The 15369-nt window shown below is 41.5% G+C and overlaps 1 protein-coding gene across 3 annotated transcripts in view; it reads left to right on the plus strand.

Moving 5' to 3' along the window:
- The window catches only part of TMEM132B (transmembrane protein 132B), a 184738-nt gene that overhangs the window by 137942 nt on the left and 31427 nt on the right, over window positions 1-15369 (plus strand). For all 3 annotated transcript variants that reach the window (XM_052691188.1, XM_052691186.1, XM_052691187.1), the window contains exon 5: window positions 9693-9836. In XM_052691188.1, coding sequence (XP_052547148.1) covers window positions 9693-9836 — 144 coding nt within the window. The remainder of the gene's footprint in view (window positions 1-9692; window positions 9837-15369) is intronic.

Genomic DNA, 15369 nt, shown 5'->3' on the forward strand with positions numbered 1-15369 from the left:
ATTCTCCTCCTCCATGAAAGTTCTTGTCGATGAGTTCTTTAACGTGAAGTGAGTAATTCTCTTTTTACTCACTTACTGTACCTAGCTTGTCTTTCTGGAAGATTGGTGTTTTTTCCATTATTCATAATGTAGCAGGTTTTAAAGAAATAATTGTAAAGTTTGAATTGAATAATGCCTTAATGCCTTTTAAAGGCTAATTATGAAGATAATGCTTTGCAAGCAAAGATAGAAGATATTTTTTCATCTTCTTCCTATCCTTCAGTGCTTTTTGTTGGGACAGGAAAACCAAGGCAGCCACTACTTTGTGCAGTTTGTAGACATTTTAAAACTAAACGTTTTAATGTTAATTTGGAGTCTCTACTTGGACTGAGTTTGGCACAGAGGTAAGGACAAGGAACCACTGTTAAAAATTCTTTATCAAAGAAACATGCTGTGATTTTGATACGTGCTTGCTTTCACAGAATCACAAGTGAAGACCTTTGTCTGCTTACAGAATGCTTCTATCAAAAACCAATAATGCTGTCACCTTCTATTCCTGTTCCTGAGAAGCATTAATGTCATCCCCCTTGTCTTCTTATTGTCTTGCCCCGTTTCAAACCACCTGTGGGATGGCATCAGAAGCCCTCTTTAAATGGAACATTCTGCAGTAGTTTCAAATTAAGAGGTATTCTTTTCTCTTGAGTGCATGTAGTTATCTACTGCATTAGAATACATGGTAGTATGCTGCTATCATTTTCCACTTAGGAAAGGCAGCAAGTAAGACAGTCTTTCTTTCCTTGCATCTGCTACTGGTCGTTTTATTTGTGGCCTTCTGTATTTCTTTACAATCACTGGCATTTGTTTTGCTGCACAGCTGAATTTCAGTTAACCAACCAATAAATTAAGTGTTTGAGATGTTGCATGCTCAGCATTTACAGCAAAAAGGCCATTTGGTAGGAAAGATGAGAGTATCGGTATTTAAACTGCGCAGAACAGCAGCAGGTTTGAGTGTAATCTTGCAGGAAAGGCATGGATCTAGGACATGGGAAATGGGGATTCAGTTTCTCATTGTGTCATTGGCCTGGTGGGATTTTCCAGCCTCATTATTTGACCTGTAAAATGGAGATAACCATCTTGTTGTCCCTTGCAAAGCTCAGAGCTGTTTTTAAAGTGTTGTTGAAGGATAAGATGCTATAAGGAGTAACTAGAATTAAACATTCAGAATGTAATTTTTAGAACAGATGAAGGCCATATGGGAAAAGATGAAAGATTAAATAGTTTGATCCTGATTTCACAGGACTTTTACATTTGTGTAATTCCATGGTCTTTGCTGTAATTGCTCTCTTGCACCAGTCTAGTCGGGAACAGCATCCAGTCTTTACTCAGAAGTTCTTCAGTTTGAGGGTCTGTGTATCCCCAGAGCTGATGGACTCTGGAAGAACACTGTGGTTCTGAAAGCAGTGGCTCAACCCGTGATGCACAGATGATATTGTCCTATTCTGCAGCAAATACAGACGCTGCGCTGCGAAATTCAATCATGAAAGATAAAAAATGGGATTTTGTTCTGAACTTGAATAAAGCAGAGGTCGTTCTTTATAAAGTTGAGCATAAAAAGAAGTAATCAGACATAGAGGCAGGATGGATCTGACAGCACTTCTGAAGAGGTACAAGGTGAACAAATAGAAAAATAAAAATGAAGAGCAAAAATGCAAGTCACATAGCAGCAGGGTAAGGAAGGAAGGAAAAGCCTCCAGAGATCCATAGGCCAGCCAGAAGACTCTCAAGCTCTCAAATAAATGAATGTTGTCATTTGAAAAAATCACTCTTTAACTTCAGGTTTTTTTCTTTTTTTTCCCCAAATGCTCTCACAGGTGCTCTCTTACCATTCTTGGGTTTTGCCTCATTATCTTTGGCACGTCCAGAAAGTTTGTGGGCAGCTCTAAACACAAGCAGGAGGCATCTTCTGTGGTTTCTGTTTAAGCAAAAAGGACTTGTAGGAGCAGCTTGTTTGGGCAGTGGCAGCGCAAGGACACAGGGTGTACAGTGTGGGATGCTCCCACAATCAGGGAATGAAGCACCAGAAAGCTCTGAGCTTGCAACCTTAGTAATGGCTGCTGCCTGGGCTGGCTATGGTCATGTTCTCTTGCTTTGTAGTTTTGGTGCACTGAATACAGTGGTAGGCAGCTTTGTGAAGTGAAGTAGATAAAAAGCATGGCTGTAGAAGTCTGTGTCACAGTTAGGAATCATGCAGTGGCGTAAGTACTTGCTAGTGTTGTCTTACAACAGAAATGTATAATGCTGATTGTTTGTAATTGAAAACAGGAAGGAATAGAGTTCTCTCCTTTAGCCATCGAGGCTAAACTAAAACCTTAAACCTTAAAGAGGCAATAGAGAGAAAACTTCCAGAGTGTCACTTATGCTGTCCTGAGATACGTGGCTGAGGCAGGGAATGGCACACTGTGGGCACTGGGAGGATTGCTGTGTGAGTGAGAGCTGGCATGGTCTGCTGAATGGCACTGCTGCTGTGCTGTGCTGGTGGGTGTTACATCCTGGGAGCAGTCAGATGGAAGCCCATGGAATTACTTCCACAGGTGAAGTATGTATGTGTAGCAATCTGGTCATGATGAGAAGGGAGAAGGAAAAAATCTTGTTTGTATAATCACAGAATCATTAAGGTTAGAGTTAGGGTAGCATGGCTAGGTTAAGGGTGGACTTAATGATCTTGAAAGACTTTTCCAACCTGAGCAATTCAGTGATTCTATGTCACAGCTGCTTTCCGACATACTTTGTTTTGCTCATAAATGAGTATTGTTATGCCACAGCCATTGTATGAATGGCCTAATGTGTGCCAAGGGAGAAAGAGCCATGCTCCTTCCTTAAGAGGATGCTCCTGCAGCATGTTTGGAAGTCATGGAGACACGCCGTAATTAATTTGTGCACTCTGCTATAGCATTAAGCAGCTGTTATTACAGAAGGATGTGGATTTCTGCCCAGGTAGTGCTCATGGTAGATGATGAGCACACAGATTGCAGCAGTAAACTCACGTGATACGCAACCTTATGTTTCAGTGTCTGTAGTTTTGCACTTGTGAAACTGAAGCCTTTTCAAGCTGGTGAGTTGCCAACTTTTCCATTCCTCCCATAGCATAGAATTTCCTCAAAAAAGAAAACAAAACAAACAAATCAAACAAACAAACAAAAAAACCCAGCCCTTCTTGCATCCCGATCCAGCCGAAATTATGATGAGTAGAAAAGAAATTCTAGAAATGGTTACCAGGAATGTTGTTAAATGCTCTAAAACTGGTGGGACAAAGATAGAGAAACAAAATTTCATGTTGATTAGGAGAATTTATCTTTGATGACTGCTGATACTCAGGTGGATCCAAGTTACATTTCATAAACTAGACAAAACACAGCCTCCCTAGATTCGTCAGTGCAAGAAGCCTTTGACAAATTCTCAGGTGATTGTTTTGTGGTCATCTAAAAAGAATTATTTGTTCATATGGAAGCATACGTCATTGCAGCAGGCAGCTCTACCCACTTGCAGTCCTCTTGAGGTCAGGGGGATATAATTTAATTTCAAATGGAGGTGGCCCATACTTTTATTAAACAACGGAATATGGTCTTGTTTGTCTGGAATAAAAGAAAGGAAACACCAACAGCATGAAGTGATCTATGATATTCTGTTGAGAACAACTGGCACAGATCTATCAGATGAATGCTCAGGTGTGTTGCAGATTGTTAAACATAGTGCAGATTCCAGTATGGGCGATTGGCAGAGTTTACCATAATATTTTTAGGCTGACATTAGGTCCTTTATTTCATAGCATGCTAAAAAAGGCCAGAAATGCAAGCCAGGAGCTCTTGGAGTCTGTATTCTCTGTGCAAACAACTAAAATCAGATGTGTGATAGCTGCTCTTCAGCTGTAAGAATTTCCCATTCCTACTGCTTCAGGCATGTACTTCGGAGTGATGGTGTCATGATGTTTAACATAGGTTTGGAGAATAGAGTCTGCTGGGACATAATGGGCTGAAGGAAATAGCAGGAGCCTGTCCCGTGAAAGGTCTGTTGCTGATGCAGACGGCACTGGTACTTAGCTGAGCCAGTGGAGACTGCCTGACAGGTTGCAATTACTTCTGCCAAGTGCACCAGGCTGCATTCTGAACCTTTGCTTAATGGGGGCAGATCTGTTCTGAGTTATGAAAAAAAATGAAATAAAACTGCCTCAGGTCCTAGATATGACAGTGTCTGCTTCTAATCAGGTTTCACCTTCAGCAGCAGCTTTTGCTTATTCATCCCACATAAACCTCTAAATGAGCTGAATTTCCATCATAAAAAAAAAAAAAACACAAAAAACAACACGGAAATGGCATAAATCTCAACTTCAGTTGTTGCAAACTCCAAGGCAGAGTTTCCAGTGTCTGATCACGTTTGCTAGGTACACTCTGCCAAGATAAGAGCTTCCTTCAGTGTATCTGTGGCAAAAGGACAAGCTATAGAATGAGATTCCGCTTTGGAATCTGTATCATGCTTTTTTTGTGCTGTAGCAAATTGTTTTTGCAGCCTGCACTGTAATATGCATCCAGAATAATATTCAATTAGGCTAATAGTTGCTGCTTACATTGTTCCCAAAGAATCAGTGATTAAGAACTGCTCTGTATGGTTCAATCTCCATTAATTAATTTCCCCTGCAGAATGTATACACCTGCCTATTCTTCCTTGGGGATCCCAATATGAAGTAAAGCTATTTTGCAGGTAAACAAAAGGAGGTAAAGGATGACCTTTAACTCTGACAGCAGCATTTGTGATTTACCATCTGCCATAACTGATGACTCCTGATAGCAATATACTGGATAAAAGCTGAAATGAGGGAACAGCTGGAGACAGGGAGTTGGAGGGGAATGGGGATGAGCTTCAAGCAGCAGGTGTGGCTTGGTGGGGTGGAATCACAGGATCATAGTCATTGAGGTTGGAAAGACCACTAAGATCATCTAGTCAGCCATCGGCCCATTGAAGGACTTGTGTGTAGCTGTGACGCCTGAAAAGCTGGCAAGCGGGTGATTTTGCAGGTGAATCCACAAGTGAAATTTGCAGGATGAGAAATTAGCACTGTTCAGCTCTTCATTGAGGACATTCAGCAGCACCGACCACCAAAACCACCTGCATTGCTGTGGGCCTGGTTCCATGTGTGATGTGGACTGGCTGTGTAAAAGTAGGGAGGAAAAATGTTAAAGAACAATGTGAGCTCTTTGCAAAGATTGTTTATGCGTTTAATAAACACAATCTTAGTTGTTTGTTCTCACCAGTGGGTTGCAAAATGGTAAATCTTACCTGATCTAATGGTGGTACACAGAAATAGCTTTCCAGCAACCTGACTTCATTAATATGTATTGGAAATCTAAAACAGTAGTCAGCTATGAGAGCAAAAAGTACAGAATTGCTTTGGATTATAATAATTTCAGCAAAGCATCTAATTTATATATTAAGCTTGCTTAATGGGCTTATACTGCCTTGCTCTTTGATCTGAAGAAAAAGGTGCTGAATAATTTATCAAATATTAAAAAAATCTCCTGGCCCGGCCCACACATCACAACCTGCCCTATAATTTCCATTTTCTAAGAGATGCCATTTCCAGGCAGGAGAACTGGTTCCTAAAGATTCTTTCCGATGTTACAAATGAATTTTTATGAGGTACACTCTGGGGAAAAAATAATAACGAAGCAATGCAATTCTGCAGACAAATGTTTCGGGTCTATGCCTTCCTCACTAAAGACAGTCATTTCAACTAAATGCCAAAAGGCATTTAGCTGTAACATTTGTCAGTGGAATAGGGTTGGCTTTAGGTTTCCCTCCTGATTTACAATTGAGTGTTTATTGGGTTTGCTGTACTGTAGCGTGTTTGGTTAACCTCTGAAAAAGCACATCCAGCTTGTATATTAATCACTAGGATGATGTCTGTTACAGTACATTGGGTCAGTGCAGGGTTTCTGTGGAAAGGAGAAGGGCAGGAAAGGTGTGCTGGTGGTCCTAGGCTGGGGTTTGAGTAATAAGGCCCCAGAGATGGTTCCTTGTGTGATACATCACTATCTTCTTGGCTTGCACTGGTTGGGTGAGTGAGCTGGTGAGGATTTAGGTCAGTGTGGCGTTGTTTAAAGCCTAAATATTAGACCTCAGTGCCTGGAGTTCCTCAGGGATCCCTACTCCTGGTGACATCCCCAGTAACAGCCTGCTGTGGCTCTTGATGCCTCTCCCATTCACATTTCTCCCCTATTTGTCCAAAGCAATGAGTTGTCAAACGTTTACCAAGGCTGTGTGCAGGGTTTATTTATATTTAAATAAAGCCATTATCCTGGCCTTGAGTTTCAGTAGTTTTCTACTCTTCCTCTTGAGTATTTCTCTCAGTAGTGCCATCTAATCAGCTTTAGGTTTTAATTAAACAGCTGTCATTTGCTTCCTAGTTCTGTTGCGACCTGATGTTGTATTAAATTTTAATTTAGCCTAGGCTGGATAAGAAGTAGATTCCTTCAGACAACAAAGAAACGCTATTAGCAGGTTACAGTTGTAATTAAGAAGAGTTCTGCTGAAGTACTAATGCATTCAGGTACAGAGAAGGAATGGAGATAAACACACACATAATTGTTATTCAAGGATAGTGCTGCAACGCGAATGTCTAGTTTCTGCCCCAGCTGCTTAAATTCCAGATCTTGGTCAAGATCCCATCATAAACCCATGGCAGAGGAAGTAGGAAAGGACTCCATCTTTCACCTGGAAGCTGCAGGGAGTTGGAGGTGAGAGGCTGGCACTGGTCCCTGGGTGGTGCTCCAGATGTCTGGGGATGCTGTGGGACCTGCCCATGTAAACCAGTGTTATTACCTCTCTCTACAGCTCACTAATGTTGACAGTAACCAGCAGAGTGTTTTACACGCAGTGACAGTCCTTTCTGCAGAAAACCTTGCTGTGGAAATAGAAGAAAAACCTAACAGAATCTACTGAAGATGCAAATAAAAAGAAAAAAGAAAAAAGAGGTCTGCTTATAAATCTAACAGTCAATTAGTTCAGTTCTGCCTTCATATTTCTTCCTCAGAGGAAGCACGTTTTGTCAGTCTATAAATAGCCAGCTCTTAAAAAGGTCTTTACATGGCCTATTATGCTATTGTAACACCCGATGCAGGCATCAGGCACCTGAAACATTGATTTCTGTGGTAGAATTGCTTACGAGTGAAGTGCAGCTCTGTGAAGCAGCACCAGCTAATTAGCACTGTGGATAGGTATCTGCACTTACTGGGATGGAAGGGAGGTTCGGGACAGTGCTGTGTCAAGAGAGAGGTGAGCATATTGCAGTGCACCTACCAACGGAGGAGTGGCAACGTGTCACTTCTGAGCCCTTTTCTCTCACACTGAGTTCACAGAAGAATGTAAATCTTTCTGCATTATCCTTCAGAACATCCAAGTGTGACTTCAGCTTGGAAACTGAGCAGCTCTTACTAGTTAATAGGAGACTAGAGGTTGTTTGGCTGTCGTCCCATGGACAGTCAGCAGTTGGGTGATACAACAAACGGTGCAGAAGCAAAGCAGCTAGCTCTGCTGAGAACCTGATTCCAAGTCCACTGAAGTCAGAAGAAATCTTTCATCTGTTGTTCAGTAGGGCTTTGGATTGGACTGTGAGTGCTGCCTGCCCCTGACACGTAGGAGCTATGGAGCTGTGCTAAGAATAGGGGGTTTGGAAGCACAATTAGGCACATGTGCACTGTCCGTGACCTTGGCAAGAATACTGCTTCTCCTGATGCACTGAAGGCGGTTGTTGAGGAGCGCCTTAGAAGCATCCTGCTAACCAGGATGCAAAAACACCATGTCCACATCACGTATTCAGCACATTTATATCAAATTAATGGTGGAGACATATTTGCCATTGGTTTGGTGCCATCTGCCCACCTCTGATATATTTGCGCGTCAAGCATCCTCCGCTCATCTTCACCTGGTTTACACAACCCCTTTCCACCCGTGCTGCAGCTAACTGTTCTCACAGAGCAGTGAATTTTCTTAGTTTTGTTGGAGCCTCAGTCTTTCTAAAGGTTCTCCACTTGTTCTTTCACACTTTTATTCTTTCACATCTCTGTTTGCTGGTGTCCCTCTGTCATGGGTGGCAGCTGGTGATAAATGATCCCATTCAGCATAAACAAAACCCAGTCATTTACTGTGTGAAACATCTGGCCGGTGCCTGGCAGAGAGCAGGACAAAGAGGATTGTATTTATTTCATGAGGTGTAATTCAGAAAAGCATCTCTATTCAGGACAGCACTTACACATGTGCTTAAATCACAGAGAAGTCTAAGTGTCAAGTTGAGCCACATACTTTTAGTGCTGTTTTGAACAGAAATGGACTGGAGTACACGTTTAAGTGCCTTTCTGGAACATGACTGCCCATAAAGCTCTACTAGACTACATTAGTTAGCTGGCACCAGCATTATTAGTACTTCTACTCATTTAATTCAGGGTGCTTTTTGTAGAACTTTCCGAATATTGATTAATAATATATCTTAGTTGCAAGTATTTATTGGACTTCTCCAGCTGTCCTTAGCTGGTGGTCAATGCCCATTATTTTCTATCAATCTAGCTAGCAGACAGAAGTAAATGATAGTGAATATATTTTCCTATGCAAGTTGCCATCAGATTTTCCACTAAAATCTGTTTATTCTTCCACCAATTCAAATAATGGAATTTAAAGTTAGATTAGTTGGAAGCAACGTTTTTTTTTCCCCCCAACTGGCAAGCAATTAGTTTTATGGAATTTGAAAAATGAGCAGCAGATGGATTTAAAGCAGTATTTCCTCTTGAAGGCTTTTCTAGAAGGCTGAGCTGAATCTCTACGGATGCAGAGGTGGCGTGAAGCTTTGGGCCTGCAGTGAGCAGTGCTTAAGAAGAGACGTGTTCCTCTGCAGGCCTCCATCAGAGCTGTTCCCCTCCCGTCTGCTCTGCTTACGCAAGGCAGGGTCCTCTGGGCAACTCACTTGGCACAATTAATCAAACTGCAGCCACACTGAGATGCTGAGGAAGGCTGTGTTAATGCAGTCATTAAAGTGCCAGTGCTGTGAATTCGTCAGGATTAGAGAGAAATGTGGTAAAACATCTCCAGGTGGGATTTTGATGGGGAAAGATTAGAAAAATTGTATGTGACACGGCTTAGTTGGTAATAGCATGCCTCATGCGTGGTTTTTCTAATCATATATTTATGTCCAGAAAAGGGACAACTGGCTCAACTGTTGGCTGAACCAGCATGAAAGAAATACTGTTGCTGTAGTGCTTGGCAATTGCCTCCTATACCCAGGGCATGATTTGGGACATAAGGGTGGGCTGAGCCGCTGACACCCCTGGAGATGGTGCTTGAAACATGCTGAGGTTCTGCCAACCCACAGATGTGCCTTCGCGCATGGTTGCATTATGGATTTCATTTCCATAACAGCCAAACCTGTAAATGGGCTCAGAAAGAGTAAATCTGTATGTCTGTCAGACCAGAACTTGGTGGTCCAGACACAAATCTTGGCCTGGAAAATTGTGACAGCGTTGATTGCAGGGAGCTCACAGGCTGTGTGCAAGGAAGTGTCACTCCCCTTTCTGTCCGAAAGAAGGTTTTGGTTCTGTGGTCTGACCTCTGCAGTGTTCTGTGCCTTTTGCTTCTCTAATGCCTGTCCCATAATTGTGTGTGTGTGCATACAGGACACAGAAGTCCTTAACACGGCCATCCTGACGGGCAAAACGGTGTCAGTTCCAGTCAAGGTTGTTGCGGTGCAGGAGGATGGGTCGGTGGTCGATGTGTCAGAGTCCACTGAGTGCAAATCAGCTGATGAAGACGTCATAAAGGTAAGGTGCCCACGTGAGATGAGCACGAGGGAATTGCAAGTTTTTTCTGTTGCCTTCTCCACCACCAGTATACCGGGACCTAGCCCACATTTGGGATTCTGCATGGTTTTTACAGTCATAGCCACTTGTGGGTGGCTTCCACTGTGCAATAAGGACTCCAGAGGTTATGCAGGGTTAGCACATTTCTGTAGACTGACATGGAGCCATTTGTGCTGGTGCTTTCCATAAGGTGTGAGAGAGGGTGAGGGATGCTGAAAGCGTGTTTCTGGTCTTTGCTGCTGGACAGCCAGAGCTAGCAAGAAAGAATGTGTTGTCTGATACATCCCTCTTGGGAAAAGTCAGTTTGTTGTGCAGGAATCTTTATTCTTGTGTGGGTTTTCTGCATCCATTATTAAATACAATTCCTATTTTTGACACACCGAATGAGCTCATTACCAATACTGGGAAGAAATGATATCCTCTAAGACAAACAAACAACATTTAAATTGCATTTTAATTCCAACAAGAAAGAAATTCCTATGCAGTTAAACTGCTTACAGGGCTGTCCTGTTTTGGAGACTCTCACATGAGAGATGGCATTCACTTGATCCTAAGTAGCCCTAGGAAAGATGCTGTGGGTTTGGGCAAAAGCCTCAGTCAGGCTAACTCTACTTTCTTTCAACCTTTTTCATGTACGTTTATGTCTATTTATCACAAAGGCAAATTATTCATAATTAAGAATGAAGTTAGTGAGAAAAGGCATATGTGCAGTTGGATCCTCAGAGTGTGATGTCTGGCACTTTCCAAACCTCAAAGCATTCTGCAGAGGAAATCAGTGTAATACTCCTTTGTTATGAAAGTGACTCTTCATGAAAGTGATGTTTACCTTCAGCTTCTCAAATCTCTATCCTGAGCTCTCACTGTATGTTGGATGGGGAAAGAAAAATCACATTTTGTTTTTCTAGTAACCAAATTTCCATGAAAGCTCTTACCAAAAAGAATGTAAATGACTGTCTTTGTTTATAACTGACTTAATTCTCAAAGGAACAATTTATTTTGATACATTTTGCTGTTCTTTTTTTTTTTGCTGTGTCCTATGCAGCTAGTTGTCTCTAATTGTGGCTATTATTTATCAGTTGACAATGAAGTGTTCGTGTTATAAACGCAGGCACCAAGTTATATATCATCAACATATTGCTCAGGCTTCTCCTCTTTGCACTTCAGAAAACGATATATAAGATAAAACGATAAAATGATATAAAAGATGATGTGTGGACTTCTATTTCTGTTGAGTTTATTGGATTTCTAGGACTCACTATTAGAAAATATGGGACAGAACCAGATACAAAAAGATGAGGGAAAGAACTCCCCTTCCATTATTTCAAAGCGCTGCTTGTTTAAAGTCCATTTAGTTCAATCAGCAGTTGACCGTATGGATGTCCTGTCAAAGCTGGCTATGAAGTTGTTCTGGTTCCTGAATTTAAAAGGTCCACTGAAGCTGGCAACTACTTAAAGCTTGACGTGGTCCCTTTGAGCGGAGACATGATTGCCAGTTGCTTTCCTGGATTTCCTGGATTTCAAGAAAGCAAAGCTCTTGCCCTTTGACCATCATCTTTTCTGGCTTTTAAAAATGAGTTGTATTTCTAGGTGGAAATAGATTTGTTCCAAAACACCTTCAACTTGATGAGGGTCCTTCCATCTCTTTTAGTGATTTGGGGAGACCAGACCAAAACAATGGCCAAAATGCCACACTGGTCTTATAAGATTTTCATTGTACTTTCCCCCAACTCATCCTTTATTTACTTATTTCTGATGACTACACTGGGACAAGTCCAGTCTTCGTTTCACTCCTCTGAGCAATTTTTTGGGCATCAAGTCACTGATAGAAGACAGTACCTTGGGGATGCTTTCCCAGAACTGGTACCCAACTTTGCTAACTTAATGAAAATGAAAAGGTTTGAATATGGTCTTTATTTAGTTCTGCTTACCCCATCTTGGTGATACAAACAGTCTCTAAATGGGTGTGATGTTATGCTCGTGAAAATTTGAGTGTCCTTACAATGGATTTCAGTCACAGACCACTGAGAGGTGCTTCCAGGCTGCGTGTTATTCGTGCTTAATTTTTTAACTGGAAATACAGGTACTGGTTGCAAGATTGAATTCATAACGATGAATTAGCTGAGTTAAAATTTAGTACATACTGGATGTGCCTATATTTTTTTTCACAAAATTGTGTATCTGCCTTTAGAAGCCCCTTTGGTAAACTCAGTATTGACTTTGCTTCTGGATTTGTGTAGACTTTTCTGTCGTGGTCACACTGCTAAACCCTCTAATAAGAGTTGTCAGGCATTTTGGATGTATTTACCTAATTTTGATCATTTCACTGTTAATTCTGCCTTTATTGTTTCCTTGTAATTGGAGAGATACTCATATTCTTTTGGGCAGAACAGAATGTTGCATTCTTAGCCTTTTATTTTCTGTTTAATAGCTAATGATTCAATAGACAATAAATGAGACGATTCTTTGATCACTGCTGTAACACCATTATTTTCAATTAAGACACAATGAACTGAAGCTAACTAATTTAAACAGAAGCAGACTTTGGCCCAGGCTGTTATGTATTGATACAAAATGCACTCAGGTGGGCAGCTACCTTGGTATCATAGTGACAAAAATACTGCTCAGAGGTGGCCCAACCGACAGGTGATGAGTGATTTGTCTGTAGACAAGGGATGTGAATCTCTCCTGCTCAAAGCCAGATATCCCCTCTGCCTAACAGTATAATAGCTTCCCAGCAAGAGAGTAATTCAGTCCACATTTTTCATGGCCTACATAATTAGTGGTAAATACAATGAAACACATCCATTACTTGACATTGCGCTTACCGACCTTAGTGTGACTGGATCGTCAGTGGAGTCGCACAGATCTACTTGTTCAGTTTGTTGCCATCCCTGGTTCCTGCAGTTGGGCACAGGCCATAATACTGACCAACCATTTTGCCTTGAAATGGCTTACGCTGTAAAAATTTGAGATGAAAACATCATTCTTGAGTCAGTGAAACTCTCATGTTTATTCCACCATTGAAAAGGAATGTTTAATGTTTTTGGCATTTGGAGAAAAGAATGGCTTTATGATTAAGGCGCTGAAATGCTTCTCAGCATTTATTTTCATATCTTCTGCTGATTTCCTGTGTGATTTTGGGTAAGTCAGTCATTCCTCTTGGAATCTCACTTCCTTATCCGCAAACAAGGCTGAGAAAAAAAGAATCTTTCCCATCCTCAGCCTGCCTTACATGATTTTTCAAGCTACATGACTCTGAACGGACAAAATCCTTATCTCCAAAAGCCACATTAACTTCAGTGGTCTTCTGCCATGGACTCTCTTGAAGGTCTTCTCCCAAGTCTTGTTTTTCCTGCAAACCAGAACTGAATAGGGGGGTAAAGCTGAAAAAGCTTAAGAACAAGTTGTTCAGCTGTTCTGTTCTGGGAGATAAAGGAGCCTGTAGACAGAGGGATGTGCTTTTTTCTATGTGTGTGCCAAACCATGGGGCTTCAGTCCTCACTGGTGGGGAAAAAAAGCCTTGAAGAAAAGGATTAAAGCAGTTGTACCATGGCAGGGACCTCCTTTTCTTGACCATCCTGTCAGTATATATAAGCACTGCTGAAGTTTTGCTGGTCTGCTACAGTGAGTTTTGCATGCTCCTCATTGGCCTTTGAGCCATTGCTAGAGAGAAGTGGCAGTGATGAAGGGAGCACTTCGGGATGGTTATATTGCATGGAGAAGTCTGACTTGATGAACTTTGGTGGCTGTCAGTCTTTACAGCTTCACAGATGCTCCATGCAAAGTCTGTGAACTCCTTTTCCTCCCTTTAAAAGCCTGAACTATAGTAATTGCATGTAAAGATAAATTCTGAAAACATTGAAGTTATGTTGGTCAGAAACATCAGCCACAAAGCGGCGTCAAGTGAGGAAATTATAATGAGGACAGCTTCTTAGTCCAAATGTTTATCTCAATAGTGTACAAATGAAAGGGAGACAGCTGCCCAATTAATTCAAGTTTCGATAGTAATATTTTCACGTTCTTTGCAAGTTACACAGAAATTGACTGATGGTTCAAATTAATGTCTGCTGTAATTCACGTGGCTTCCATGGAGTTACGCCGTGGACTAATATAGCCTGATTTTTTTGTAACAGAACAGGACCTCAATGGAACATAAGGGAACCAGAGGGCCTCAACCTTCTCATTTCTGCCCACTTGTAAAGTGCAATAGCAACAGGCTCAATGTGCCCAAGCAGTGGCATACATTAAAACAGTGGTGCTACAATAATATACCATGAACTCCATCTGTGCAAGAATGCACTCTCTTGTTAGCTTGCTAGAGAAAAGCACTTCAGTGAATTATTTTTCACCTTTTCATAATTTCCTGCCTAATTATAATGAAAGTCAAATTCCAACCATTCCCACCCCCTACTTTTCTAACACAAACCTTATCTTGAACTCTCCATAATTAATGTTAAAACAATAGAAGACCTAATTTTGCTAGCAGCAGTAGGCTAGGCATTATCTAATGCGCAGTAAAACAAGTGTCAGAAAGGGAGGAAAGGTAATAGCTGAACTGGATTGAATCTGCAGAATGTTCTTCCCTCTTTCAGAGAAAAGCAGATGAATGATTGAGGACCTTATTCAACCATTGAGCACAGTGATCTCTAGCCACAGCTACGTGGGCCATAAGGGGGAAAAAGAGGAAGGATAGGGGAGAGATACTGCAGTTCTTTAACTTAGATTATGCTGAATTTTGGGAACAGACCTGCAGCACATTCTTAGGACAACTTACAGAAAGAAGCAACTGCCTGCAGTTGTTAACACAATGGTTTATGCAGAAGCTCTGAAAACAAAAGCAGTGCTTGTAATTAGCAAGTTCTGCAGCTGCATCACCATTAAAGTATGCGATCAAGAATGTAATGTACATAAAGTGGAGCTAATCTTATTTCTCCATTTATCATATTTTTGAGTGCCTATCACTGCATTACCTGAGAGCTTTATTTGTCATCACTCGCTCAGAAATTAGCTCATTCTAGGAGTCCAAACTCAGTAAGCAGTGAAAACGTTCTCATTTATATGATGGATTTACTTTTGGTGCCAGTTGGTTTATTACACAATTCATTTTGAACTGGATCGTATTTTTTAAGTGATTTGTTTTTTCCTTTAGTGCTGCTGAGGGGTTTGAGATTGACAGCACTGGAGGGTTAACTGCTCTGCTCACCCCTGCACAGGACCAGCTTGGGGCTGCAGCAGGCAGCTGTGCAGCTAGAAAGCTTTTCAAGTGCGGGTGTTTAATTGGGTGAATCCACCTCCGTGCCCAAGCAGTGCTTTTAATCTCACCTGATTAGTGCCACTGGGTCAGTATCATCAACTCCATGAAATCAGCTGGTAGCAACCTGAAGTCGCTGTTGACTTTGTTTCATCCATCTTTGACAGCTGGGAGGCAGTGGACTCTGCAGTCCATCACAAATCCTGAAATAATGACTCCCCCTGATGCTTGGCCCAACCGTGA

Source organism: Tympanuchus pallidicinctus, unplaced genomic scaffold (genome assembly GCF_026119805.1).
Source record: "Tympanuchus pallidicinctus isolate F22 unplaced genomic scaffold, pur_lepc_1.0 scaffold28, whole genome shotgun sequence".
Taxonomy (NCBI): domain Eukaryota; kingdom Metazoa; phylum Chordata; class Aves; order Galliformes; family Phasianidae; genus Tympanuchus; species Tympanuchus pallidicinctus.